At 34.8% G+C, this 26133-nt stretch overlaps 1 protein-coding gene across 5 annotated transcripts in view; it reads left to right on the top strand.

Annotated features, from left to right (window-relative positions):
• The window catches only part of ACVR2A (activin A receptor type 2A), an 81327-nt gene that overhangs the window by 42484 nt on the left and 12710 nt on the right, over positions 1 to 26133 (top strand). For 3 of the 5 annotated variants that reach the window (XR_013993508.1, XM_081051265.1, XM_081051262.1), the window contains 5 exons: positions 3915 to 4122; positions 8448 to 8557; positions 8743 to 8897; positions 23499 to 23642; positions 25511 to 25654. Coding sequence is in view for 4 of the 5 variants with exons in the window: in XM_081051265.1 (XP_080907391.1) it covers positions 3915 to 4122; positions 8448 to 8557; positions 8743 to 8897; positions 23499 to 23642; positions 25511 to 25654 (761 nt within the window). In the remaining variant the exon portion in view is untranslated. Of the gene's footprint in view, positions 1 to 3914; positions 4123 to 8447; positions 8558 to 8742; positions 8898 to 19659; positions 19684 to 23498; positions 23643 to 25510; positions 25655 to 26133 lie in introns of all 5 variants that reach the window. The other 2 variants (XM_081051264.1, XM_081051263.1) reach the window with 1 other exon arrangement.

Consider the following 26133-nt stretch of genomic DNA (forward strand, 5'->3'; position numbering starts at 1 on the left):
TCTCTGTGGAAAATATCAAATGATAATCTAAATCTACAAAAATCATCCTGATCTTACTGACCTTTTAAAAATTAAAAAGTGTTCTTTTTAAGTAAGGAAAGGAAAATGGTCATTTGTTTGTCTTTTCTCTAGATCAGAGGTGGCAAATAGAACACTGGTGTTGGTTCCCCACTTCCATATTAATTTCACGACCCTTGACCTCAAAATCTTTCTCAATACTCTGCTCCCGGAAGCCACGATTAACTGATTGGCATTGACACCAAAGCTGAAACTTACTTGGAATTTCTGTCCTCGGCAACAGTTTTTTTGATCAGTATTCTGTAGTTTAAGTGGTATTCCTATGCCTTGATGGAGCCTTCTTTTGGAAAGTAAAAATAACTAATAGTGGTTTTTAACAGGAATTACACAATTGATAATTCACAGAGGACCCCTCCACACCCCAACAAAACAAAACAAAAGGTAGGTTAACTAGACTGCTGGGATTAGGACATTTTTTTTAGAGGTAGCTGACCACACGGCCTCTGGGCCATATCCAGCCTGTGAACTGAGAATGATTTTTACATTTTTAAATGGTTAAAAACAATTGAGAAAAGAATAATACTTTGTGACATGTAAAAATTACATGAAATTTAGTTTTCAGTGTCCATAAATAAAATGTTATTGTAACATAACCATGCTCATTCATTTACTATTTTATGGATGCTTTTGTGCTACAGTGGCAAAATTGTATAGTTGTCACAGAGACCATATGGCCTCAAAGCCTAAAATATTTACTGTCTAGCCCTTTACAGAAAAAGTTTGTCCGTCCCATTTTAAGACAATGTGGGCAGTGAATGATGGCTTTTGGGTTATTTTGTAAAGGAGAAAACTTATTTTGCTAATATTTTAACAAGCCTTTTGAAAAGAAATATTTTAGAAAATAGCTTCTGTTTGTATACAGATGAAGAATAGTAGCATTTCTTCTTGTATCGAACACAGTGAGCTGTAGTTTACAACCTGCCAGCTCAGGTATCGTTTCTAACAGTTGGGAGGAAGTCCCAGCACTATTTACTGCCGCAGATTCTAGCAGCTTATAGTTACACCTCTGCTAGTACTGCTCGGGCAGCAGTTCTCAAACTTGTTGGTCTTAGAACTACAGACTTGAAAAAATTTAGAACTCCAAAGAGCTTCTTTAATGTAGTTTCTATCTATGAATATTTATTATATTAGAAATTAAGACGGATAATTTTAAAATAATTATTTAAAAGTGGCAATAATAAATCTATTATATATTAACAAAACAGATTTTTATGAAAAATATTTTCCAAAACAAAACAAAAAAAATAGTGAAATTTTTGTAAATCTCTTTAATGATTGTTTTAGTAGAAGACAGCTGAATTCTTATATCTGTTTCTCCATTCCGGTTTGTTGTGAAATGTTTTGATATGAAGGAAGTAGATACATAGTTAGATATATAGTTATAGATACATAGATACATAGTTAGAAAAACGAGGAGTATTTTAATATCTTTTATAGATAATTGTTGATTTTTTTTCTTTGATACTATACCAAAACCTAACCTGTGGTGGTTTCTTTGCTTTTTTTTTTTTTTTTTTAAAGTCAGGTTTATTGAAATACAGTTTACATGGAATGAAACGTACTTTCTAGATATACAATTCTATGAGTTTTGATTAACCCATATAGTCATAATCACCACCACAACCAAAGTGTAGAATATTGCCATCACCGCCAAAAGTTTCCTCATGCCCTTTTATAATAATCAGCCCTCTCCCTTTACTTCCGGCTTTTGGCAACATTTGATCTGATTTTTGTCCTCCTACTGTTTTGCCTTTTTCAAAGTGTCATGTAAATGGAATCATATGATATGTAACCTTTCAGTCTGTCTTCTTTCATTTAACATAATGTGTTTTCGGTTCATCCATGTTGTTGCAGCTATTACTACTAGTTCATTTCTTTTTATTGTATGGATGTGTATTCATTTACCAGAGCTGGATATGGGTTGTTTCTAGTTTTTGGTGATTTACTGAATAAAGCCACTATAAACATTCACATACAGGTTTTTGCATGGACATAATAATTTCATTTCTTAGGTAAATACTTAGGCATGTGATTGCTAGGTAGTATATAATAGGTGTATGTTTAACTGTAAGAAGCTGTCAAACTGTTTTCCAGTGTCTAGACCATTTCACATTTCCACCACTGATGTGTGAAAGACCCAGTTGCTCTACAACTTTACTAACTCTTGAGTTATTCGTTTTCATTTTAGTTATTCTAATCATACTTGGTTTAGTTTTAGTTTGCATTTCCCTAATGATGAATGATATGGAGTATCTTTTCATGTAGTGTTTTCCATTCAGATCTCTTTGGCAAAGCGTCTGTTTGAATCTTGTACCCATTTTTTAAAAAAATCAGGAAGTGTGTTTTCTTATTATTGAGTTGTGAGAGGCCTTTCCATATTCTGTATATCAGTTCTTTTTTAGTAAACAATTTGCAAGTATTTTCTCTTAGTCCGTTACTTTTTCCCTTAACTTTCAAAGAGAGTTTTTATTTGAATGGAGTTCAACTTATCAACTCTTTTATGCTCATATGTTTTATGTTCTAAGAAATCTTTCATAACTTATGGTCATAAAGATTTTCCTTTTTTTGTAGAAGTTTTCTAGTTTTAGGTTTTATTTAGGTTTATGATATGTTTACAAGTTAATTTTTGTATTTGATAGCAAATAAGAGTTGAAGTTTTGTTGTTTTTTCCCACATAGATATCTAATTGTTCCAACATCAGTTGTTGAAAAGACTATGTTTTCTCTGTTGAAATGCATTGACAACTTTGCTGGGTATCAATTGACCATATATATGTGTGTGTCTATTTCTGGATTCTCTGTTTAGTTTCATTGGTGCATTTGTCTGTCTTCTCACTAAGACCACAAGCTTTATAATAAGTCTTTAAAACAAAGTAATGGGAATTCTCTTCTGTACATCTTTTTCAGAATTATTTTAGGTATTTCCATTCTCCTGCTTTTCCATATAAGAAAAGAGATAGTTTAATAACCTTTCTTAAAGGTTATTTACAGTGCGGAATCTGAAACCATTAATGAACTTTATGTCCCCTGTAAAATTAAAATATATTGGGCTATCTTGAACATTGAATGGATTTTTTTTACCCATGAATGTTTTTGTAACATCACACATAATTCATTTGAAAAATACTGGTTTTCTGAATTATACAGACCTTCCAAATATTAGCACATTTCATAATTCAGTATTTAAAAGTAACATTTTTCAGTATTATCACTAATCTCAGAAAATTCTTTAAGTGTTTGGGAAGGTGTCAGGCTAATGGCAATAGATACAAATTTTCCAAAATTCTTAATTGTGCTCAAAAACTCAAATTTTACCATTGGCGATGCATGCTGTCAGTTGTTTTTCTTGAAGTAACAGGTTTACTTGGTTCATTTTTGAGAATGTGTCTGCCAGATACCCAAGACTGAGGAACTGTGCTTGATTTCTGTCAACTCAATCACCCAAGGGCTTTTTCTTGAGGCAACCATTGTATTTCAGTGTACAGAAGTGCTTTTGATTCCATCCTATTTTGTCACACAGAATATTAACATCTACCCAAAGGTTAAGATTTAATAAAATTAATAATTTTTCTGCTTTTCATCAAGGACATTTTTAAGTAAAACGAAACTGGCCTTTTCCAGAGAAATCTTGTGATATATGTGGTCTCTTTGTATTAGCATGCTTATTATACTTAAAGGACAGCAATTGATCTGGAAACCTGAGCCTGTTGTTATAGCAATAAGAAGACAGTAAATTATTGACATTTTAGGAAGATCTGAAGTTGGTATACTGGGAGACAATCTCTTATTTTAAGAGCTAATACAGTTATATTAAGTTGTTGTTTTATTATCTTATAGGTGCTATACTTGGTAGATCAGAAACTCAGGAGTGTATTTTCTATAATGCTAATTGGGAAAGAGATAAAACCAATCGAACTGGTGTTGAACCCTGTTATGGTGACAAAGATAAACGGCGACATTGTTTTGCTACCTGGAAGAATATTTCTGGTTCCATTGAAATAGTGAAGCAAGGTTGTTGGCTGGATGATATCAACTGCTATGACAGGTAAGGAAGCGTTTCTTTTTTTATGATGATGTTGAATAACTTTCATTCCCTCCCCCTCTTTTAAGTCGCTAAGAGAGTAGATCTTACAAGTTCTTACAACAAGGGGGAAAAAATGTAACTGTGTGATAATGGATGTTAGTTAAACCTATTGTGATGATCATTTCCCAATATACACAAATATCAAATCATTATGTTGTATATCTGAAAAATAATGTTATGTGGGTTTTCACTTGTCTTTATTTTAAGACAAAATTATGAAGCTCATTATAATGACAAGATATATATTTTAAAATAATAACATAACTATGGCGTGTTTGTTTTATCTTTGATGTACTTTGAATAACTGACCAAGTATATAAGAAACATTTCTTTCCCTATATTATGAGGATTATAAACGTTTTTTTTTAAAGCCAATTTAAAGGAAAAGGGATTTTTAAAATTGCTTTAAAAGAGAGTATATCTGTTGAAAATCTATCCTCAAGGAGAATAAACCTTAATCATAGTATTTAATTTCCTTTCAGGTTTCTGCTTTATGTATCTGGAAGAAATTGATCTTAGTACATTTTTTTCTTGCAAAATAGGCCTTTGTTCTTTACCCCAGGAGACATTTTAACTTGACGTTCAAAATTACATCACAACTAGCACAGTCTTCATAGAAAGCTACATTTTATTTAAAAGATCTTGCTTAAATTGTTTTATTCTGTGCTGGAAATAAAACACAGTGGGCATGTTACTGATTGTTTGTAATCTTTCTATAAGGAGTCCCGTAGATACTGGGCTGGCTGCTTAGACTTCCTGGGCCACGGAATTTTCACTGTGGTGGGTGCTGATGGCTGGCAGAGCTGCCAAGTCCTAGATAACCAGACCTCTAGGAGCCAAAGAACTGATACACTCATGGAACACTAGATATTCCTGATTCTCTTTTAGGAGGTTCAATTGATTACCATGAATTTGTGGTTGATTGGTCACTTGTGGTTAATAATAAAATGCATTGAATAAGATTGAATTAGCTCCATTTTTTCATGAGAAACTAAAAGTCATTTAGGTATGTATTTAGTATTTAGGGTATCCTTCTAAATTTGAATTTTTCAGGGATTATTTCTCTATAATTATACATTTTAACTGTGTATTATTATTAGCCTCTCTATTAACAGAGGTGATCATCAAGTAATATTTGCTCTTATGAAAGGCAAGTAGGACCACTAGGAAAACAACATGGAGGTCCCTCAAAATATTAAAAAGAACTACCACATGATCCAGCTATTCTACTTCTAGGTGTATATTTGAAGAAAATGAAAATACTAATTCAAAAAGATATCTGCACCCCCATGTTCATTGCAGCATTATGTACAAAAGCCAAGATGTAGAAGCAACCTAAGTGTCCGATGATGGATGAATAAAGAATGTGTGTGTGTGCGTGTGTACAGTGTGTGTGTGTTTGTACACAGTGTACACACACATACACTGTACACACACACACGAATGTTATTCAGCCATAAAAAAGGAAACCTTGCCATTTGTGACCACGTGGATGGACCTTAATGGCATTATGCTAAGTAAAGTAAGTCAGACAAAACCCTATGATTTCACTTGTATGCGGAATCTTTAAAAAAACAAAACCCAACAACAACAAAAAACCTCATAGATACAGAGAACCAATCATTAGTGGTTGCCAAGGGCAGGGGGTAAAGGGTGGGTGAAATGGGTGTAGGGATTCAAAAGGTGCAAACTTCCAGTCATAAAACAAATGAGTCCTGGGGACATAATGTACAGCATCGTTACTGTAGTTAATAATATTGTATTGTGTATTTGAAAGTTGTTAAGAGGAGTAGATCTTAAAAGTTCTCATCACAAGGAAAAAAATTTGTAACTATAGTGTATGGTGATGGATATTGACTTGTTTTCATTCAGAACATACACAAATATCAAATCATTATGTTGTATATCTGAAAATATAATGTTATATGTCAATGTTATATGTATATAAAGTTATATATATATATGTATATATATAAATATATAATGTTATATCTCAAGTTTAAAAAAATGAGGTTTGGGTATCATCTTTATCCCCAACTATCTTTCCCTAATTAGTTGAAATCAGGGATCCCTGTTCCTTGTGTAGTAAAAAGCTGCTATGCTTCTGACAAAACCAGTATTGCTGAATGTTAAACTTTGCTAGATAATGGAAAGTGGGTTATTCAGTGCCAGTGCTTGCTCTTACAGTGATACTACACCAGCTTTGTTTCTAGAGATTACCGTGTTTCCTCGAAAATAAGCCCCAATTAAGATCGTCAGCCAGACGGACGCATGTAGTACGTTATGACGATGTTCCAGAAGATGACAGGACTGACTGTATTTGAATAAATGTAGATTATTGTACATGAAAAAATAAGATATCCCCTGAAAATATGCCCCAACGTGTCTTTTGGAGCAAAAATTAATATAAGACCTGGTCTTATTTTCGGGGAAATATGGTAAATGCTAATTTAAAAGCATATGATACTTCGTTTTTATGCTGTGAATTTGATTAAAAAAGCAAATAATAAGAATAATAAGAGAAGTAGGTGAGAGGAAAAGATTCAAGGTATGTTAAAGTGTGGAGAAAGAATAATAAGAAGAATGAAATGGCGAAAAATAATTTTCTAATTAGGGTAGGTATTTAATCATGTTAATTTGAGGCATGTTTCTAAAGATTAAATTTTAAGTTTACATATACATTTTTCTTTATAAATTGTTAAAACTTTATCTTTCCTTTATATTTTATACTAAATACATAATTGTATAGATTTCATTTTAAGGTATGACTTGTTAAAACTACATTCTCTCTGAAATATCTTGAGCTTTTCATTTTAAAGTTAAATTCAACCTTATTACTCTAATAACCATCACAAAAGTTCACAGGTTATTTTTAAGCTTTGTCTTTAAATCTACCTGTTGTTTATCAGCAATATTTAAATGTTTGATTAAAAAAAAATAGGTACAGTAGTCCTCCCTTCTCCGCAGTTTTGCTTTCCGTGGATTTAGTTACCCATAGGAATTAAGAGTGTCATTTTTCAGTCCAGAAATATTGACTAGGAAATTCCAGAAATAAACAATTTGTAAGTTTTAAATTGTGTGCTCTTCTGAGTGTCGTGAGGAAAATCTCGTGCCACCTGCTCCACCCTGTCCCACCCGGCCTGGGACGTGACTTATCCCTTTGTCCAGCATGTACATGCACAATGTATGCGCTCCGTTAGTCACTTAGTAGCTGTCTGGGTTATCAGATCAGTTTTGCGAGAGGGAGACCATATTCACATAACTTTCATTACAATATTTGTTATAATTGTTCTATTGTATTATTAGTTATTCGTGTTAATCTCTTACTCTGCCTAATTTATAAATTAAACTTCATCATAGGTGTATATGTAAAAAAAACATAGTTTAAACACATAGTCTATAAAGGGTTTGGTACTATCCTTAGTTTTAGGCATCCATTGGGGGTCTTGGAGTATATGCCCTGCAAATGAGAGGGCTGTGTATCTGGTTCTTAGTGGCTGATTTTAGGAATTGTTCTAGGAGGTAAATCTCTATCTTACAGCAACTTTGCTCCTATATAGAGGGCTGCATCTCCGCCTTGCCCCCTCCCCAATCAACCTAACTGGAATCAGTTTTTGAATTATTAGGTTCTATATGTCTGCTGTTACATAGTGTTCTTTACTTGTTGCTTATCTTAACCCTGTTCATTGTGTTCAGGGAATTTAAATCTGCCACAAAAAAATGACACTTAATTCCCAAGCCTAGTTTGGGTCTCTGATAGAGATATGTTCTGCTATGAGATAGGCACTTGCATCATTTTGTGTTTGTGTACTTATGTATGTGTTTGTATATATGTATTTATATGGCCACACGTATAGCTTTATATATAGTGTTCAGTTTCTGCATTCCTGAAAAGGGAAAGCTATATTTCCTGTGAGAAAAAGCACTCCTAGACGAAATTTCTTCACTGGCTCATGTTCCCCTTCAAGCTTTCTAATAATTAAAAAAAGAAAAAAAAGATAGTTAGTTGTCTTAGCTTGATCATTAAAAATCAAAATAAAGCAACAGTCTCAAGGAGCCAATGTGATTGTTATAAAATCAGCTGCTGATTTTCTTCTGATGAGATTTAGTAACAGAATTCCAGGAACAGTTTTGGATTTTAAGAATTGATCATTGGATATTGATAAAACTCTTGAAGTTGACTATAAATGACACATTTTATCTCTGAGAAGAACTTCAGAAAACACCTATTGTAGATTCAGTATAATAATATTGATTTTAATTATTCCTCCTTTGTTTGTTTATAGGACTGATTGTATAGAAAAAAAAGACAGCCCTGAAGTATATTTTTGTTGCTGTGAGGGCAATATGTGTAACGAAAGGTTTTCTTATTTTCCGGAGATGGAAGTCACACAGCGTAAGTTTACATGGAAAATATGGACATCTCTTTAGTAGATTGAAAGCAAAGCATATTTGTGTCGATGGAATAATTTATTCCTACTTCTATTTTTCCTTTTCTCCTAAAATTTGACCCTATAATAAATATTTATTGTAGAATTTTGTAGACTAAATCTGAATTGTTTTTTTCTCCCCTTTCCACAGCTACTTCGAATCCAGTTACACCTAAGCCACCCTATTACAACATTTTGCTCTATTCCTTGGTGCCACTTATGTTAATTGCCGGGATTGTCATTTGTGCATTTTGGGTATATAGGCATCATAAAATGGCCTACCCTCCTGTACTTGTTCCAACTCAAGTAAGTTATTGTTCTGTACTTTGTGCTGTTTCAAATTGTATATTTTAAAGGCATATTACTGTGGTGAAACCCACCAGGTTGTTACAAATAATTTTCCTCTGGAGTTAATTTTTGAACGTTTATTGTCATGGGAACTATAGCTAATTTTGCAAACTTGTTCATTTGTTATGCCTTAAACTTTTATCACGTAAGGGTTGAGGTAGAGTAAATTGAAGGATGTCCTCCTTCCTGTTCTTGGGAGAGTTTACTATAGTTGTAGGTACTTTACAATGTGGGATCCATCCTACTTTGTTTCCTGAGAACTAATTCATGATGGAGAAATGATATCATAACCCTTCCTTCCCCTTCCCTTCTCTCCTCCATTCCTAAAATGTTGTGTCTTTTTCAAGACTACTTACCAAACTATCCTTTTAACCAGGGTAAGGGAGCCAGAAAGGTAACCAAGGAAGTGTGGAAAAGAAAGGTTTCATAGGGAGATATAGCCATAAAAATGTTGTTTTGGGGGAAAGGAGCAGAAGCATGATGTTTCTCATCATGTGTTGTTGGTAGTTTTTGTTTGCAGCTTCTCAGTTGTGTACTGAAGACTAACAACTTTTTTAATGACCTTGATTCTCACTCCCCCGTCCCCAAATATTTCTGATAATATACGTGTCGTGGGTAGTCAGATTAAACTCATGAAATTTTCCTCATTCTCTATCATGTAGACAGTTGGCACTGGTCAGTGCTTTACAAGACTTTTAATATAAGTAGTTGCTATTCTGCAGGCTGAGAAAAGGTGATAACTTTTGGTTATACTTGCTTGAGACATCTTTAAACTCTAGTTTTTACTGTGTTTCTTTTAACTCTTAAGATCTGATTATACCTCGGCCTTCTGGATCTCTTGGGTATTTAACTTTGTTTCTATAATACAAGTAAGAATGGTTAAAACTTGATAGAAGAAAATGGTAAAGTCCTATAATGTAATGACTAGAAAACTTCTTCCCTTTAAGCTTTATTTACATAACATATTTCTTCCTCAGTACTTGCAGCAATCTGTTGCCATTAGGTCATTGAGCCTCATAATCTTTGTAAGATGAGTACCGTATATGTAGAAATAAACCCAAAGGTGAAAATACTTAATTAGTTAAGCACACTGTTTTGTACAGCTGAAATACTTTAACTTTTTAAATATTTGTAACTAAGTTGTAGGTATATTTAAAATCATCTCTAAAAAATATTTTAAAATAAAAAATTTTAGTTCCCAACAAATATGTGTAGTTTATTCCAAATGGCCATAGGATGCAGTTTACCTTCTCTGGGTGGTAACTATTTTTGTTTATTATCTACATGTAGAAGAGAGAGTATTGAGTTCTACAGTGGTGTCAGAATGTACCCTATATTTGTGGTATGATAGAAACAAACTGGAAACCATGTTTAAAAACAAATTTGTTGTTTCTTAATAGAAGTCTAAGAATAATAATGTAATCTTACAGATAACATTGATTTGTACATAATATTGATACAAAAGTATGGTTGGACTTTTTTTTTTTAAGGGCTGGTTTTCTTGTATATGAGTCTACTTTACTTAGAGATGCTAATTAATTCAAAGGTTTAGCCTTTTAAAAAGGAAAGATGCAATTATTATTCATAAGTAACTTAAGAACCAGGGATCTTTCATAGTACCCATCTCTGTGGGTTTTAAATATTTGTTGCCATGGTTAATGTTATTGTACTCATTTCTTTTCTGCTTGCTTTCTTCTGTGGTGAATTCAGATAAATTGTATCAGTTACTGAGAAATAAGGAATGAACTTAAAGATTTTTTGATAGAATGACCTGGAATGGTCAAGCTTTGTTATTAGAAATACAAGACTTGCCTGACCTTTATGGTTTCCTTCTGTCGTAAACTGTTGTGGGAGAGGACCACTGTCATCAGTGTTTCCACGTTCTTCCTTTCTGTCGGCTCTCACTGTGTCTCAGAAAGTCTAGTGCCGTGCTCTCAGTCTCATTTTTGGTGAGTGGTTACGCAAACTAGTTCTGCAAGGCTACTTATGGGCCGTCTAGTTACAAAATATTCAGTTTCATCTATTTCAAAATAATTGTTGATAATCATATCAAGCATTTATTGAACATTTACAGTGTACACAGTGCTTGTAAGTTATATATATGTATAATAGAAGTATATAAATTAGGTAAGAATATTCAAAATATATACAGTAATCATTTTTCCCCATGATTTCCAAAGCATGGTATTTCCAGATCATGGTGAGTGGTATATGGGGATCGTCTTTAGAATTAGTTAAAAAATACAAATTCCTGCACCGTACCACTCCCCTGAAAGTATGGAATGGGGCCTGGGATATTAGGTTTCTCATAAGTTTCCTAGGTGATTCTGTAACCAGCCAAGTGCGGAAAATACTGATTTGATTTTTACCTCACAGGTTGTTTATGGAGTGTCATCTCCATTTTATCGATAAACCGAGACAACAAATCTCACAAGTATCAGAACTGGAATCTGAGCCAAGGACTCTGACAACTAAAGCTTTGCTCTTATTGCTTATGTTGTTCTTCCTCTTTGTCCAGAAAGGAAATGCCTCGGGTGTTTCAGATAATTCAGTCAAATCCCTGCTAGCTCCAAATCATCCTATAGGCTAATTTCTTTTACTACTTTTGGTTTTTGAATTGTTTGACTGTTAAAGTGAGTAATAATGTGATTACATTGACTCCGGTAAGACAAAAAGGAAAATAAGTCATAGATATATAGAAGGTCATATTCGTGTGTCTTCCATTAAAAAATGTTTAGCACATTTTAGAATAGGGTTTATGAACATCGATTGAGTCGTCGTACAGATTCTTGTGCATCTGAGTCGATAGCGCCAATGCCTAGTAGATATTCCAGGCTTTTTTGAGGGATGGGAGAAGTAGATAGGGGAGCCATACTACACATTTGAAATCTTAAGGTGACTTCTGTATTTCGTCTCATAATCATGTCCCCATTTTCAAAGTTTGATTCCAAGACCAGTTAAGAAAAGATCTTACATTTTTGTTGTTGGTTTCTGGAACATTCTCTAAATTCTTTGAACACTTTCAGCCAATGACATAAAATTTGTCATTCCTTTTCTTAGGGAAACTTTTCCTTAGAGCTTTGGCTAAAGGCTGGTTTGTGGATTAACTGGTCTGATGTAAGACGTTAGTCTTATCGCGGTGATTCCTTGTTGACGAGTCATTGCTACAATAAGAACTATACTTGAAAAGAATTTACAGTGATTCTCAGCAGAGAAAGCTACAGTTACATATACTGGACTCATTCCTTGGTCTGATCTGAGTCTTCTTTCTCTTTGGGAAACAGAGATCAGTGCTGTGGGACATCGGGAGGACTGAGAGATACTCACGTGTGGCTTCTTAATAAGCTGGTCTGGCAGTTAAATGATGGGACTATGTTTGTAAGACATAAAATCGTTTAGAATTTCTTCTGGTTTTCTTAGTATTTTCTTCTGAAGAAGTGATGTAGGGATATGCATGGTTTTAAAAAACCGGTCTTTAATTATGGTTCTTAATAACCAATAAAAATATCTGTTCTAAAATATATCTAGCGTAGTAAAAGGCATAGAAAAAAGTAGTTTCACTGTTTTTTTTAAACTTTATTTAGTCAAAGCCATTCTTCTTTCTTTACAACCTGTGTGCTTCTGTGTCTCTAACATTGTCGCACGGTGTTGCTGTGTTCCCAGTCTCCTGCGTGAAAGCTCACACAGCCCCTCCTCTGGCCCCGTCCTTTCCCAAAGGCCCGTCATTCGCCTGTTTCTCTCTCCGGATCCTGCTGTATGTAGCTCAGCACATTCTTCCACCCAAGACTGAGACGATTTCTGCAATCTCGTAGCTGGTCTTCTTGCTTCCAGGTGTCTCTCTCCGTCTGTCTTGTTGCTGTAGAAGAGCATTTTACGTGTCTGATTATGTTCCTTCTGTGCTTAATTGGAGGGCTCTCCGTGATCCACAGCAAAGAACACAAAGTTTGGAGCATGATATGTGACTTCCATACTTCGCCTGCCTTTTGATTCTTAAGGCGTCTGCCATATGCATCTAGATTGCTATTAGTTCTGCATCATCCCTGAAAGAATTGAGAAAGTAATGCTCAAGTCTGTTTCAGTTTTCTGTGATTCAGGTGAATGACCTCAGCTAAGAAAGGTTCTAGTCGTTGGTGTACATGTTTCATTCTCCTTCTTGCTTGTGAGCTCCTTGAAGACAAGATGTGTATGGTAATCACTACTGTATTTCATGGTGTTTGTCTGTAATGCCATTCTGTAAGTGATGAATTGCTGAATTGACTTTGTTGCATTTAGACTTATACTAAGATGATAATGCAGTATGCCCAGGGATTCCTTTAATAAACATTCAGGTGTTTTAAAGCTTTGCTTTAAGATAAATCGGGAGGCTGTTTGTCTTGAGAGTAAAATGAGTTGACGTATTCCAGGCTTTCATGTAGAATGCCATTATTCAGTTCTTTCTGTAATCACAGTCTTGAAGCATCTTTTTAATTTGTATCACCTAGGTCACTTTTCTTTTTGCCTGTGTTGAAACTATAATCTGTGGTGAGTAAACTGAACACAGACTGGTTTTTCTAGTGCCAGTGAGTCATGAATATGAGGGAATTGATGCATCGACTCTATTATTAAGAAGTCTTACTGTGGTTAGAGTTAGTGTGGTTTCAATAAAACTATTTGAATCGCTTTCATAACCATAGGTGAGCTTAAGCTTCCTGCTTATAGATCTGTATGTGTGCTGATAAAAAATACCACTTGATAAGAAAATGCATTTTAGGGGCTGGAAATTACCTGTCTTTAAGAAAGCATGAAGTTAGCTTCTTGTTAAAATTTTATAGATTATATAAATAGTCCTATAGTATTGAACATTAATACTTTTTAAATGGCATTGGTCTCTTCAGTCTTGTCATCGTGACATTTTGGTCAAAGTTTTGGTTTGAGAAAGACTAAAGTCTTTCAGATGTTTGAGATACTGAGTTGGGCATACAGAAAAATTGCGTGACCTTAATATTAAAATAATAATAGGTTGTTGTTTCATCCCATGTCAAATTACTATCCACGAGAAACTAAGCCATCTGTGAAATGCTTTGTAGGATTTTCCTGTTGAACATGAATCTATATACAGAGGGTGCCAAAAAAATAAATGTACACACATTTAAAGAAAGGAAAACTATTAAAATGGTAATACTCAATATATACCGATAACAGAAGATGAATACAAGTCACGATTGATGTCTGCAATTACAAGAAGTGCTCAAAGTGGTTCCCATCAGCGTCCAGACCCTTCTGATCACGGTGAACTACTGCTTGAGCCACGTTGACCAAAGTGTCCACTGGCATACATTTTGTTTGGCACCCCTAGTATGTACCTTAAAATTAATAAGATACTGAAAGGGTAGCATAACCTTATCATTCAGCCAAGTCAATTTAGGGAAGTATGCTCCTTTTTTATTTGGGGAGGATGCAGGGGAAATTTACTAGATTTTGTTAAGTATTTAATATGCTAATATGAAGTTATACTTGCAAAATAAACATTACTTCTATAAAAGCATATCTTAAAATAGGTTGGTTGCTAAATGGTTGGAGTTTATGAACACATCTCTATATCTTTCACTTTCTTTTTAAAAATCTATTTAAAAATTATAAGTTCTTGCTTGTTGTAACAAGACAAATTATGCAGAACGAAGTGTGTTCCCCAAAAGAGAGAATCTTTTGTTCTTCCTCTTTTTCCTGTATCACTTTTCTGAAATAACCAGTTTTAAAAGGTTGGTATGTATCCTTTGATACCTTTCTCTGATCTCATTTGTTTGAGTGTATGCTTTTTTCTCTTTTATAAACTATAAAATGTTATTCCACAGTGTATACTTTTCAGCTGAATACTTCTAATCAATCTCATTCTGATTAAATTATGGTTTTTCATTAAATGTATTAGGGTAACATTGGTTAGTAAAAATTATATAGGTTTCAAGTGTCCATTTGTATAAAACATCATCTATGTATTGCCCTGTGTGTTCACCTAGAGTCAGTTCTCCTTCCGTCAACATTTATTTGATCCCCGTGGTAGAGGAGGTAAATGATGTGTTTTTAAGTGAAATTTGGTGGAGCTTAATGTATGCTGATGAAATACCAAACTTTGTTGTTTTATTAGCTTAGAGTTTGTGTTAGATTTCCAGCTCTGCTAAGAACGGGAACCTACATTTCACAAATATTTTTAACTGTATTTTTTTAGCATGCTTAAAATATGGTGATGTAACGCTGCTGTCTTATGCTTGAGCATTTGTTGTTGTTTTTTTTTCTTTTTTGGTAGATGCCTAAGAAATAGTGCAGGGCTACTACAAATGTCACTTTTTTCTATGTTCCACCTTCACGTGTGATTGCTTTTGTATTGGTAACCTACATTACAACTTACTTTTATATATACTTCTAAACTGATTGTTGGAGGAGAAGTGCCGTAAATTATCCATAGGCATGCCATTTGACAAATTACTCTTACAGGATATATTCATTTCACTAGAAATGCACAGACAGGCCCACTTGGAAATAGGTGAAAATCTGTGTCCAAAAGCAAAAAGGAAGGGAAGGGAGAAGGAAAAAATAAATTTTATCAAAAAGCTTAAAATAAATTAACGCTGCACATTAATCGAAGCACCTTATTCCTAAAACTGACTTATATTTGTTTAAAATGTTTAAGTTCAGTTTTCCTTTGGCCTGTGGAGATTGCAGTGTGCCAAGTTACGAATGGGACTGGTATGTATAGGCCAAAGTACACAGTTTCTCCTTTTTCTTGTCTGGCAAGGAAATGGTAGATAGGAAGAAGTGGGTTTGCTTTTCTCTCTATTCTTTATTTCCTGGATCTTGTCCTAGGTCTATTCCTTCATTCCTAGCTACTTCATCGCTGTCAAATCTTTTTCTATTAATTTGAGATGATAAAACTAAAAAAGTCCATTTGTTAGTGAAAGCTGCTTATATCAGATAGGCTGGGAGCTACTCAAGTGTGTTCATTTGTTTTGGTCTTGCTGAGGCACTCACCTAACGCTCGTCCTGTTGTGTGCCAAGCACTTGCAGGACGTACAGTAGTAAGTGGCACCGGGACAGTCCTGCTGGCCCTGGGAGCCCTCAGTCAGTATGTAGGTGAACTATAGGTTGGTTGGTTGGTTGGTTGACTTTTCAGCTTTGACGTGAAGGGTAAAGAGAGTAGCAAGGGGGTTGCCTCAATAATTTTGGGCATAGATAGAGGAAAGGAGGAGAAATACCTGATTCCAGTTCTGTAGTGATTTGGAGAAGAGCCACCTGGGGTGCTTAGCTAATTTAAGTTGTCAGTAAGTGCTGGCTGTTACTACTAACAGAGCAACAGCCTCAAAACTGTACTCAATAGGAATCATTTGTTTATTGAAACCGTTGTAGATATATGTCAATAATTTGAAATTAGTGTGAGAAAAGATTTCATTTTGAGTACTCTGTCAAGCACTATACAGAACACTTTACACATATTAGCTGATTTAATCCTTCAACACCCCAGGATACAGGCTGTGTTTTATGAATTCCATTTTACAGCGTAAGAAAATCGAGGCACAGAAAGGTGAAATGACTCGGCCTGGAGTCAGTCTGCTGAGTGGCAACGCCTGGTCGTTTATATCCAAGGATTATTATCCACTAAAGTAATTTTAATGGAATGGCTTATTTAGGTAAATAATTAGGTGGAAGTCCATAAAAAACTAAAATAGGATAAGGGGAGGGACCAGAGTGCATAAATTACATTTAAAATAGTTTTTGTAGTGAGTGTATATATATAGACAGATAAACATGCCCACCCTACCCTATCACAATTTATTAATACATAGCAAGGTCCTTTTCCTTTCTTTCAGACTTACTTGCAGAATACAAATGCTAAAATAAAAGTGAAATTTCTTCTGTACTAGTAATAGGCCTGCTGCTTCTGAGCGGCTCCTAAAAGGAGAATGGGCATGCTTGTATCTGTCACTCGGACCTCTAGTCCCAGTGCTCGCACCCTGAGGAGCCTACCACGTCTTAGGGAGTGGGTTCAGAATCCTAGTTTCATCCACCTTGGTTTGTCTTTGCTTTGCTTCCAGGAGGTGTCAGATGAAAGAAACTGTAGGAAGTGGCAGTTGATATGTCACAAAGGAATTTTGAAGATATAATTGGATAAAATCACGGCTGTGCATTTGACAGTGTCACTATTACTGAATCTGTTGATGTGTAATGCCTTGCTTTCCCTACCCCAGAAACATTTGTCCAGATAACACACACTGTGTTACATCTTTATAGATTCTATTTTTGTCTGCTTGGCAATAGTTTTTATATTTTTATATTTAGTGATCGTAAAATTTTTATATTTAGTGATTTATAGTTTTTATATTTAGTGATTGTAAAATTTTTTAGAATGTAAGATAATTAGATGACTAAGAGGAGATAAATTTAGAATTTGTCAGTTTACAAATACTTTGGGTAGGGGATCTTTAATTCTCCTTGAGAGTTCCAGGGAGTTGTTGAGTGAGTTATCCCCTCTCACCTCAAAAAATATATAAAAATTTTGGAGTGGTTTAAATAGTACATAGGAGAAATCTATATTTATTTTTAGTATATAAATGAACAAAATCCATATTTCTAGAAAGATTTCTTTGTGTTCCAGCTTTGTATATCTAAATACTAAATATCTCCGCTAAGATGTCTCCAAGCACTTAACATTCAAGTGGAACGCTCTTCTCTCTCAAACCTGGTTCTCAGAAAATGGAACCAGTTACCGTTTGGTTGCACAAGTCAGGAATCTAGGATGTGTCCCAATACTGCTTTCTGTATCTTATCTTCCTCCCTCTAATACTTGCTCCATTTCCCAAGGGTCCTCTCCTCAGGAAAACCTCTTAACCTGCCAGTCGGTGTAAGTCAGCTTTCCTGTTACAGGAGCTCAGAGTACCGAATTCCTTTAGGTTTTATAATTATGCATTTATTAGTGTAGTCTTTGGTTAGTCTTCCTTCCCCACGCTGTAGGAAGCACCAGGAGAGCCTGGGTAGTCAGGGGCTGGCACAAACCAGGCGCTCAAAGATTTAAAGATTTGTTGAATGGAGAAGGACTGTTCATTTCTTTTCCCCTTAAGGGATACGGAGCAAGTCTCTTCCTCATTCAGCAACCTAATTACTTGACATTAATGTGCTGATTTGGTTTTCACTGTCATCTCCAGTTATGGTCCATGCCATTCAAATTCCATTTTCCATGCTGTGCCTCCAAACTGTTTTGTTTGATTACTTTATGTGTTTTGATTAATTTATTTTTGTGGATTCTGTCTTGACCCTTTTGTTTTGTAACATACTTTATACACGGAGGCCTGTTTTCGCTGTCTCTTGTTTAGTTTGGATCATTCTGTAGTTGATCCTAACATTCATTTATTGAGCAGTATGTTGAACAGCGGCACGAGAGCACTTACTTGCAGTGCTGTTACAGGGCGTCGTAGCTCTGAAAGCACCTGTGTGCAAACACCCCTGCGAGATGCTTAAGCCTCGGGAAGCTGTAGTCTAGTGATTCACGTGGCCCGTATTTCTTTTAAGGGATGAATTGTACTCTGGAGTACTGATCAGATGTTTTGATAGTAGGATTAGCTAAGCCTTTTAGATGAATTATAAATAATCCTGAATCATTTTCATTGGAAAAAAAATCAAGAAGGAAGAAAAACTAGTTAAGCAACTGGTACAGATAAATGGGTTGTCAAATCTTTTTTGTCAGTGCTATTGTTCTCTATAGAAATATCGGAAACTGGGGAATATAATCAATGATTGGAAGGATCAGAGTCCTCTGTTACACTGGTGACAGTATTTCTCTTCATTTTAAATTTGGCCCTTACTTATTTTAGGATGACCGGGGAAAATGAAAATCTTGTTCTTTATGAACGTCTGTCCTCAGGCTGAAAAGATGTATGGATACTTGTTCCCCGGGCCCGCACTGATTCACTTCTTCACTCTTGATGTGTCTAGGGAAGTAGATTAGCAATAGGCTTGGTTTGTTACTTTTCTACTTTTAATTCTGATTTTCTCATTCTTCCCTTGTCTCTTTTTTTTAAAACCCTAATTGTATGTTACCCTAGTGTTTGGGTATAGTGTGTATTGTTACATACATTCACATAGGCACCAGAAACATTTTTTCTGTCTCACTATTATGAGTCTACTGTATTCCATGAAAGGGGAATGAAGCCGTTCAGGAAGTGTAGGCGATTGTAAGGAGTCTTGAGACAGCTATCAGAGATGTGGTCTCACTCGAGCCACACATAAAAATTTCATCACCGCTCCTACAGTTTTTGTTAAGGGCAATACTGCCCTCTGGTGTCCAACGCATATCTTCTCCAATTACTTGTTTTACTCTTTTCTGAACACAGTTTAGAAATTCTTAGAAAACTAAGTGACAGTTATTTAAGACTTGTTTAGTTTATTTGCTAGCTTGAAGTCCATTGGACCAGGTAACTTGGGGTCATGCTAGAGTCATCTTTATAATACCCCTTATCTGATAAGTAATGTCCAAGTTTTCTTTCGTATGTATACATACATATTTATTACTTTCCTTCATTTATAAGGAAAGTGTTCCCAATCCTCTTTTTAGAAATATGATACATTGGATCATTGCCAACTTTTAAAAAACTGAATCATTATTCTCCTTTCTCCACTTTTGTAACTGATGTGTCATTTTTCATTTCATTCTGGATATAAATCGTAATTTCTTTTGCCTGTGTTTTTTCTTCACAAGCACGCCTTTCATATAATGATAGAGGTAAGATGCATTGATGTTTGTTTTATGGTTGTGGAACTTTATGTGGATGCATACTAAACATTTTGTTCTTAGATTTTTGTTGCTGTTGTTGCTTTATTGTGCATCCTTTATAGTTTATACCTTTGTTATGAAGTTTTTTTTTCTACTTTTATTATTGAAAACATGATTTATTTGCCATAGTAATAGTTTTTGGTTTTAAAGGATTGTTAACAGTATTTATACTTTTTTGAGATGGAATGTAGAAACAACTGTTTTAGTTGATTAGACATTAACACCTAATGGCTAGATTTTTAGCCTTAAAAACCTTTATTGGTTAAATTTTATATTATGTCATTAGCTTAAAAGTCAGCATGTGCTCATTTTTGACAGGGGCTGACTTTCTGGTTGAACCCATTATCTTTTAATGTGAAATCTATATTTTTGGATAGTTTCCTTCATCTTTGACATCTTTAAGAAATGGACAACCTAGAGAAGTCTAACCTGACCTTTTGCTGTGTGGAGGCTTAAGGCTTTCTTTAGGTTAGAGTTCACCCTTCACAGGGAAAATGCAATGAGTAAGATGATCACCGACTGCTTCGCAGCTCTTCACATCTAATAATTTATTCCAGTATTGGTTATAGTAATGGTACTGGGTAGTGGTATTGGAGAGGGGGGCACTCTTTCCAGCTGTTGTCATTTGTTCTTTCACAACATGATGTCTTTTGATGCCGAAATTTTCACACACAAATGGGTAAAGAAGCGGTGTAATCAGAACCATGCTGTAATGCATATCTTTTTAACTGTGCAAAAAATAGCATGGATGCTGCAGGAGAACTGGAGACTAGGGGGCATTTTAAGGAATTCTGCAGTCCTTATCGTTGCTGCCACCCCCAAAAGTGGTTTTTCTGTGTCGCACAGCAAAACCATATTTTATGGATAACATCAGAATGGTGCTGTCATTATGAAGTATAAGTCTGAAATGGTCTTCCCAGGTGTTCATATATTTTAAAAGTATAAATATTTATTTTAGAATCAACTATTGAGTTTTTGTGGGTAAATTAGTATAACAGTGTTAATAAATGGAAAATAATTTCTAATCTGAAATTACAGAATAAGTAAAAGCTAGATATCAGAGATGCAGTTAAAGATTACTATAAATTTAATGAAGAGCCAAAAAGTATGAAATAGAAGAATATTCTAGTAATTTTTTCATTGAAATGCCAAAAATGTTTGTTGATTGGTGGTAAATAGATTTTATTTAGTTATAATCTGTTACAGTCACTCATTTTTGAACACAGCCTTTTAAGTATTATAGAATATTATTTAAAAACACATACCAGTTCTAATAGTTTTGACATTCCATAGAGATGTGGCTTTGTAGACTTTTTTCTCACCCTTTGAAAATTGGCCAGTGTCCACCTTCATTTAAGCTCTTTATGTGTAAGCGATTTTGACAACAGTGTGTTTTCAGGCTGTTAGGATACAATGGTAATAGCACTGGAGAGTAATCTAAGATTTCTCACTGAAGTCATGGCAGCTTAGTGACGTGGTGAACAAAGCTTGGAGACGGGAACTTTGAAGTTTATCTCCACATTTGGAAAACATTCAGTGATTTTTTTTTTCCTAAGCATAGACACTGAAAGTTATTGTATGTTTCCTAAAATTAAGGCTAATATCATATTAAATCATATTTTGAACTACTGATATTCTTAATTTGACATGTACATTAAGTGTACATTCAGAATTCTGTTTTATAGACTGAATCAGATCCAGGTGGTTGGTGCTCTTTAGAACACAGAATGGGCAACGTGTATGTTATCTAGAGATACATTATCAGTCAATTCATATCAAAGTTATTAAAACTCTTAGTGTTGAAATTTAGAGCCATATTACCCTTTACCTGGTTATTTTTCCTCTTCAGCTGTCAGCCCTTATCTGTATACTTCTTGGCATCCCTGCTTTGAAAAATTGATTTTTTTTAACTTATCTCTAAAGGAGTGGAATGATTGACTTTAACTTTATAGTTTCAAATTGAACTTTTTCAGTTAGCATAATTATTCTTTTATTCTGTTATCCAATAATTCTTGGACTTTGAACCCTCAGTGGTTTCCTTTGCCTCTAGAAGTGTAGTTTTCAACCTTTTGTCCTCCTGTCTCCACATTCACATGAGTGGAATCTCCTATTACATGTGTAATGACCAGTCAAGGACTGAGGTAGGGAGGATTTAGTTTTCATAAAACCTTTCCCATGTTTCTTGGGTCTCCTCCCACTCAGGATCATAACTTAGGATCCATACTTCTATAAGATTTATATCTGACTTCCTTGACTCATCACTCTGTTAAACGAAAACACTCTTTAGCCCTACTAACCTTTGATGTTTGGATGTAAGAAGGAGAAAGAACTTCTGTAGACATTTTAAAAATAAATATCTGAGATTGAAGTGAGTCACAGGTAGTTTAGTTTATCTTAACTTTTTAAAAATAGGAATTCTGAAACCATTTTGTAATTATTGTCTACTGTAGTTCAGAAGAAGAAATGCCATGTTTTTCTTCCTTAATATCTTGCAGTCTTTCTGTTGTTGAGGGTCCTTCTAATGTAGAAGTCAACTTTATAAAATCTTGGGTGGCCCCAGCGGGCTGAGCAATGCCTAACGGGAGCAGCAACAGTCTTGAAGCTTAGAAGAGTTTGTTTGTTTGTTTTTGTTTATAAAGGGAGGAGAGGAAAGGCAGAGAGATGCATTGATATAGGGATGACATACTATTTCCAAGTGTCTTAGGTGCCACCCAGAATCATAGTATCTGTTGCTGTAGCCACAGAAATTTTAGTAGCTCCCTACAATATTCATTATGCAGCCCTTCAAACATTTTTATTTTCTCCAAAGCTTTCCAAAAGGCTTTCTACATCTTTTGTCTTGCAGATATTGAACTGGTAACAATACTTTCAGTGAAGGGTTGCCACTCCATGGTATGGGGGATTCCCTTGCCTTTATAAATGCTGTACTCCTGTTTATATGCTATTAGTGCTCCATTTAAACAAAATTAACTATCGCAGTACGCTTCTGTTTCATGTATCAGACCCTATCATCTGCTATGATGACTGCTCTCTTTCTGAATGTTACCTATGTTTTCTTTGCCAGTCAGACCCAGAACACTAGTAATTGTTATCTTGGGTCAATTTTGGGAAGTGATTATAAGCAAAGGGATGAATTGTTAATAGGTTGAAAAATTAGAATGAACGGAATAGTTTGGCTATAGCAGTGTTAACCTGCATTATTTCTTTTATGTGCTTTGTATTTGATATAACTATCTGCAGTGTGTTTGAGAACGTGGGTATTTCTGAGATTAATGAAGAAAGGATTTAAAGTTAAATAGTCATTGGAGAAACTTGTGGATTTTGAGGAGAGGCTTTCTTTGAGACAGCCAGAGTTTGCTGTTTCTGGCACTTTTCGAATCCTCATCCTGTAAGGAAGTATCAGTTGGAGGAAACCATTGAAGTGTGGTGTTAGTAGTATCCTAGAGGTCTCAGAAAACCTTAGTGGGGAAAATTAGTGAGACTGGATCAACAGGACTTTAGGTCTTTTCTCCTGCTCTGCATATACAGCAATAGTGCTGAATGTTACTGTGAAAACTCTTCATTCAAGTTGCTTGCCTTGTGATCACTATAGATAATTAGTAATGCTTGAGAACACATTTTTGGGAAGATTGAAGTTAATGTCATTTGTATGTGTTTACTGTTTCTGTCAGTTGATTCCTCAGTATACTCACTTTTTCCCTCATATTTAGGATGACATGTATCAAGTGCTGCTTTTTAATAATATTATTGTTGTTTATCTGTAGGATCCAGGACCACCCCCACCTTCTCCATTACTAGGTTTGAAGCCACTGCAGTTATTAGAAGTGAAAGCAAGGGGAAGATTTGGTTGTGTCTGGAAAGCTCAGTTGCTCAATGAATATGTGGCTGTGAAAATATTTCCAATACAGGTATTTTGTTACAGTTTTCTAATCTGCATATATGTTTTAAAAGATGCAACTGGCTAGGTTGTAACTCAAACAGTCTGGAAACATGCGCCACATGTTTCTAGGTGATTCTTGTAATACTAGGGAAAGTGGTCAGTCCTGTTACGTGTGCCTTCTCACCTGAGAGATGGAATTAATGGTACAAGCCATACTTGCTTGGAGTGGTAGAATTACAAAAAATGAACATACAGGAGATCTTTTGCCAGTAAAAATTCTAAAGAAATGCAAAGTGAAGGTGAGGATTCTAATAAAAAATATGGTCCATTGTCTGAGTGGTTAACTTTTAATATCTCATTGACATTATCAGAAAAAGCGAACAAGAGTGAAAGAGTAGTGTGCTTTGTTTTAGAATTGCCATTTGGAGGTACGTTATCAAATGGATTCATTTTTGCTCTACTTTTGAGACTTTATGTAATCATTTCAGTTTTTGTTTGGTGAATTCTCAGAGGCAGTGAATCAAGACTAACTAATTGGTTTACTGTTGAATAATTTATTTTATTTTTAAAATTTTATTTATTTATTTGTTTGTTTATTTATTTATTTATTTATTTATATTTTAAAAGGGGGCTGACCTCATAAAACTCTGGTCTAATACACCTCTGAACTGACTTATGTTTGGTTTTGTCCTGTTGGTGGTATAGACCTGTGGTGATTCCTCTCCCGTCTCTTGCTCTCACATGGCCCTGCGGCTAAAGCCATGCATGGCATTGTGGTTCTGGCACCCACACAGTGGGTCTTCCTTATTCCAAACTTATTATATAATCAAACTTCTTTGTCTTAATATACCTAGATTTTAGCCTTCTTGCCTTTTTCTTAAAGTCTGTGAAGAAGTTTATTCCTTTTTTGTTGTTGGTGGTGGAAGTGTAGATACTGCATAGTTTAGTTCTCAGAGGAAGAGTCTATTCTTTTGTGGCAAGATTCACAAATATTTGGATGATATTAACGCAAGAGTAATAACAATAACAGTAGCTAACATTTTATTGAATGCTTCTTTTGTGTCAGGTAGAGGTGCTTTCTGTATATGGGTGCTCACTAACATGTCCATATATTACCCATTTCTATAATACAACACACCATATACATATAATACAGCGACCCCATGAGGCGGACGTTACAGTCCCATTTTGCTAATAAGGGAACTGAATGATTATGGAACTTGCCAAAGGTTCTTAGATATTTTGGATCTGAAGTGTTAACTAACCATTATGCAATCATGCCTTCAACTTTCATTATCCTTTCATTGTGAAAAGAAATTAAATCCTTTATAAATCGATATGTAGTAGGCATGGATCAGTTAGAGAGGCACACAGTGTGCGTCTGTGGTGTTTTAAATTACTGTATTGCGTCTTTATACTCCATTGCTCTCTGTTGACTTTGCAGGGTATTGTAAACATTTTGTTAAGAATGTGTGATACAATGTTAATCTGAACAGAAATTTCTAATTAGATGAAGTCATTCTACCTGAATTTCCTCTCTCAGGAAGATTATTCTGAATAGTAACACAAGTAACTTCAGACCACGATGAAATTCCACTGGAGTGCTGACTTGTAAGCAGAATGTGCTGCCATTGTTAGCTACAGATGTGCAGCATTTCTGATCAACGCCTGTGTTTATAAACTAGAAACGCAAAAGAGTATGTTTTGAGGGAATGGGGCAGGGCAGACATTTGGTATAGAATTGTTACCTATTGTTAGAGTTTTCTTTTATTAAAAGACAAAACTAAAGAATCTTTTATTACTTAGCTTGACTTTTCTTTTTGCCTTAGAACTTGAGTTATTGCTTAGATGGCTTGTATTCTTTGCATTCTTACTAGTCTTTCTTTTTGACTTTAGGACAAACAGTCATGGCAAAATGAATATGAAGTCTACAGTTTGCCTGGAATGAAGCATGAGAACATACTACAGTTCATTGGTGCTGAAAAACGAGGCACCAGCGTCGATGTGGACCTTTGGCTAATCACAGCGTTTCATGAAAAGGTGAAATGACTTTCCATTTTCACTCAGTAAAGTCGGGGTTGGTTTGCTTACCTAATGTTGGTTACAAATCCTTCAGACTTATTCTTTCTGGGAATAGTATGTTATTATAGTTGGTTAACATTTATAAATAAAAATCTTTTTAAAAGAATAATTTATTTTGATAAAAGAGCAAAGATGGCAACTTTTTCACTTAACCCTCTACATGTGTAATACCAGTCTTTTATCCCTGATTTCTTGTGCTGCATTTACCTCTCTTACAAATAATTATTTTAGTATAACCAATGCTTAGTAATTTTCATTTACCATTTACCATCCATTTTGATTACATGAACTCTTGTTTCAGCTTGAATTTTGTTTCTTAAAACTCTGTAATCAAGGTAGCTTAGTGACAAAACTAGAGTCAGGAAATTTATCTGATCTTTGATCTGTCACTCATTTGTAGTAATCATTACCAAAACACAGTTGCAATTTTTCCTCAA

This window comes from Rhinolophus hipposideros (genome assembly GCF_964194185.1).
Source record: "Rhinolophus hipposideros genome assembly, chromosome: 6".
NCBI classification, from domain to species: domain Eukaryota; kingdom Metazoa; phylum Chordata; class Mammalia; order Chiroptera; family Rhinolophidae; genus Rhinolophus; species Rhinolophus hipposideros.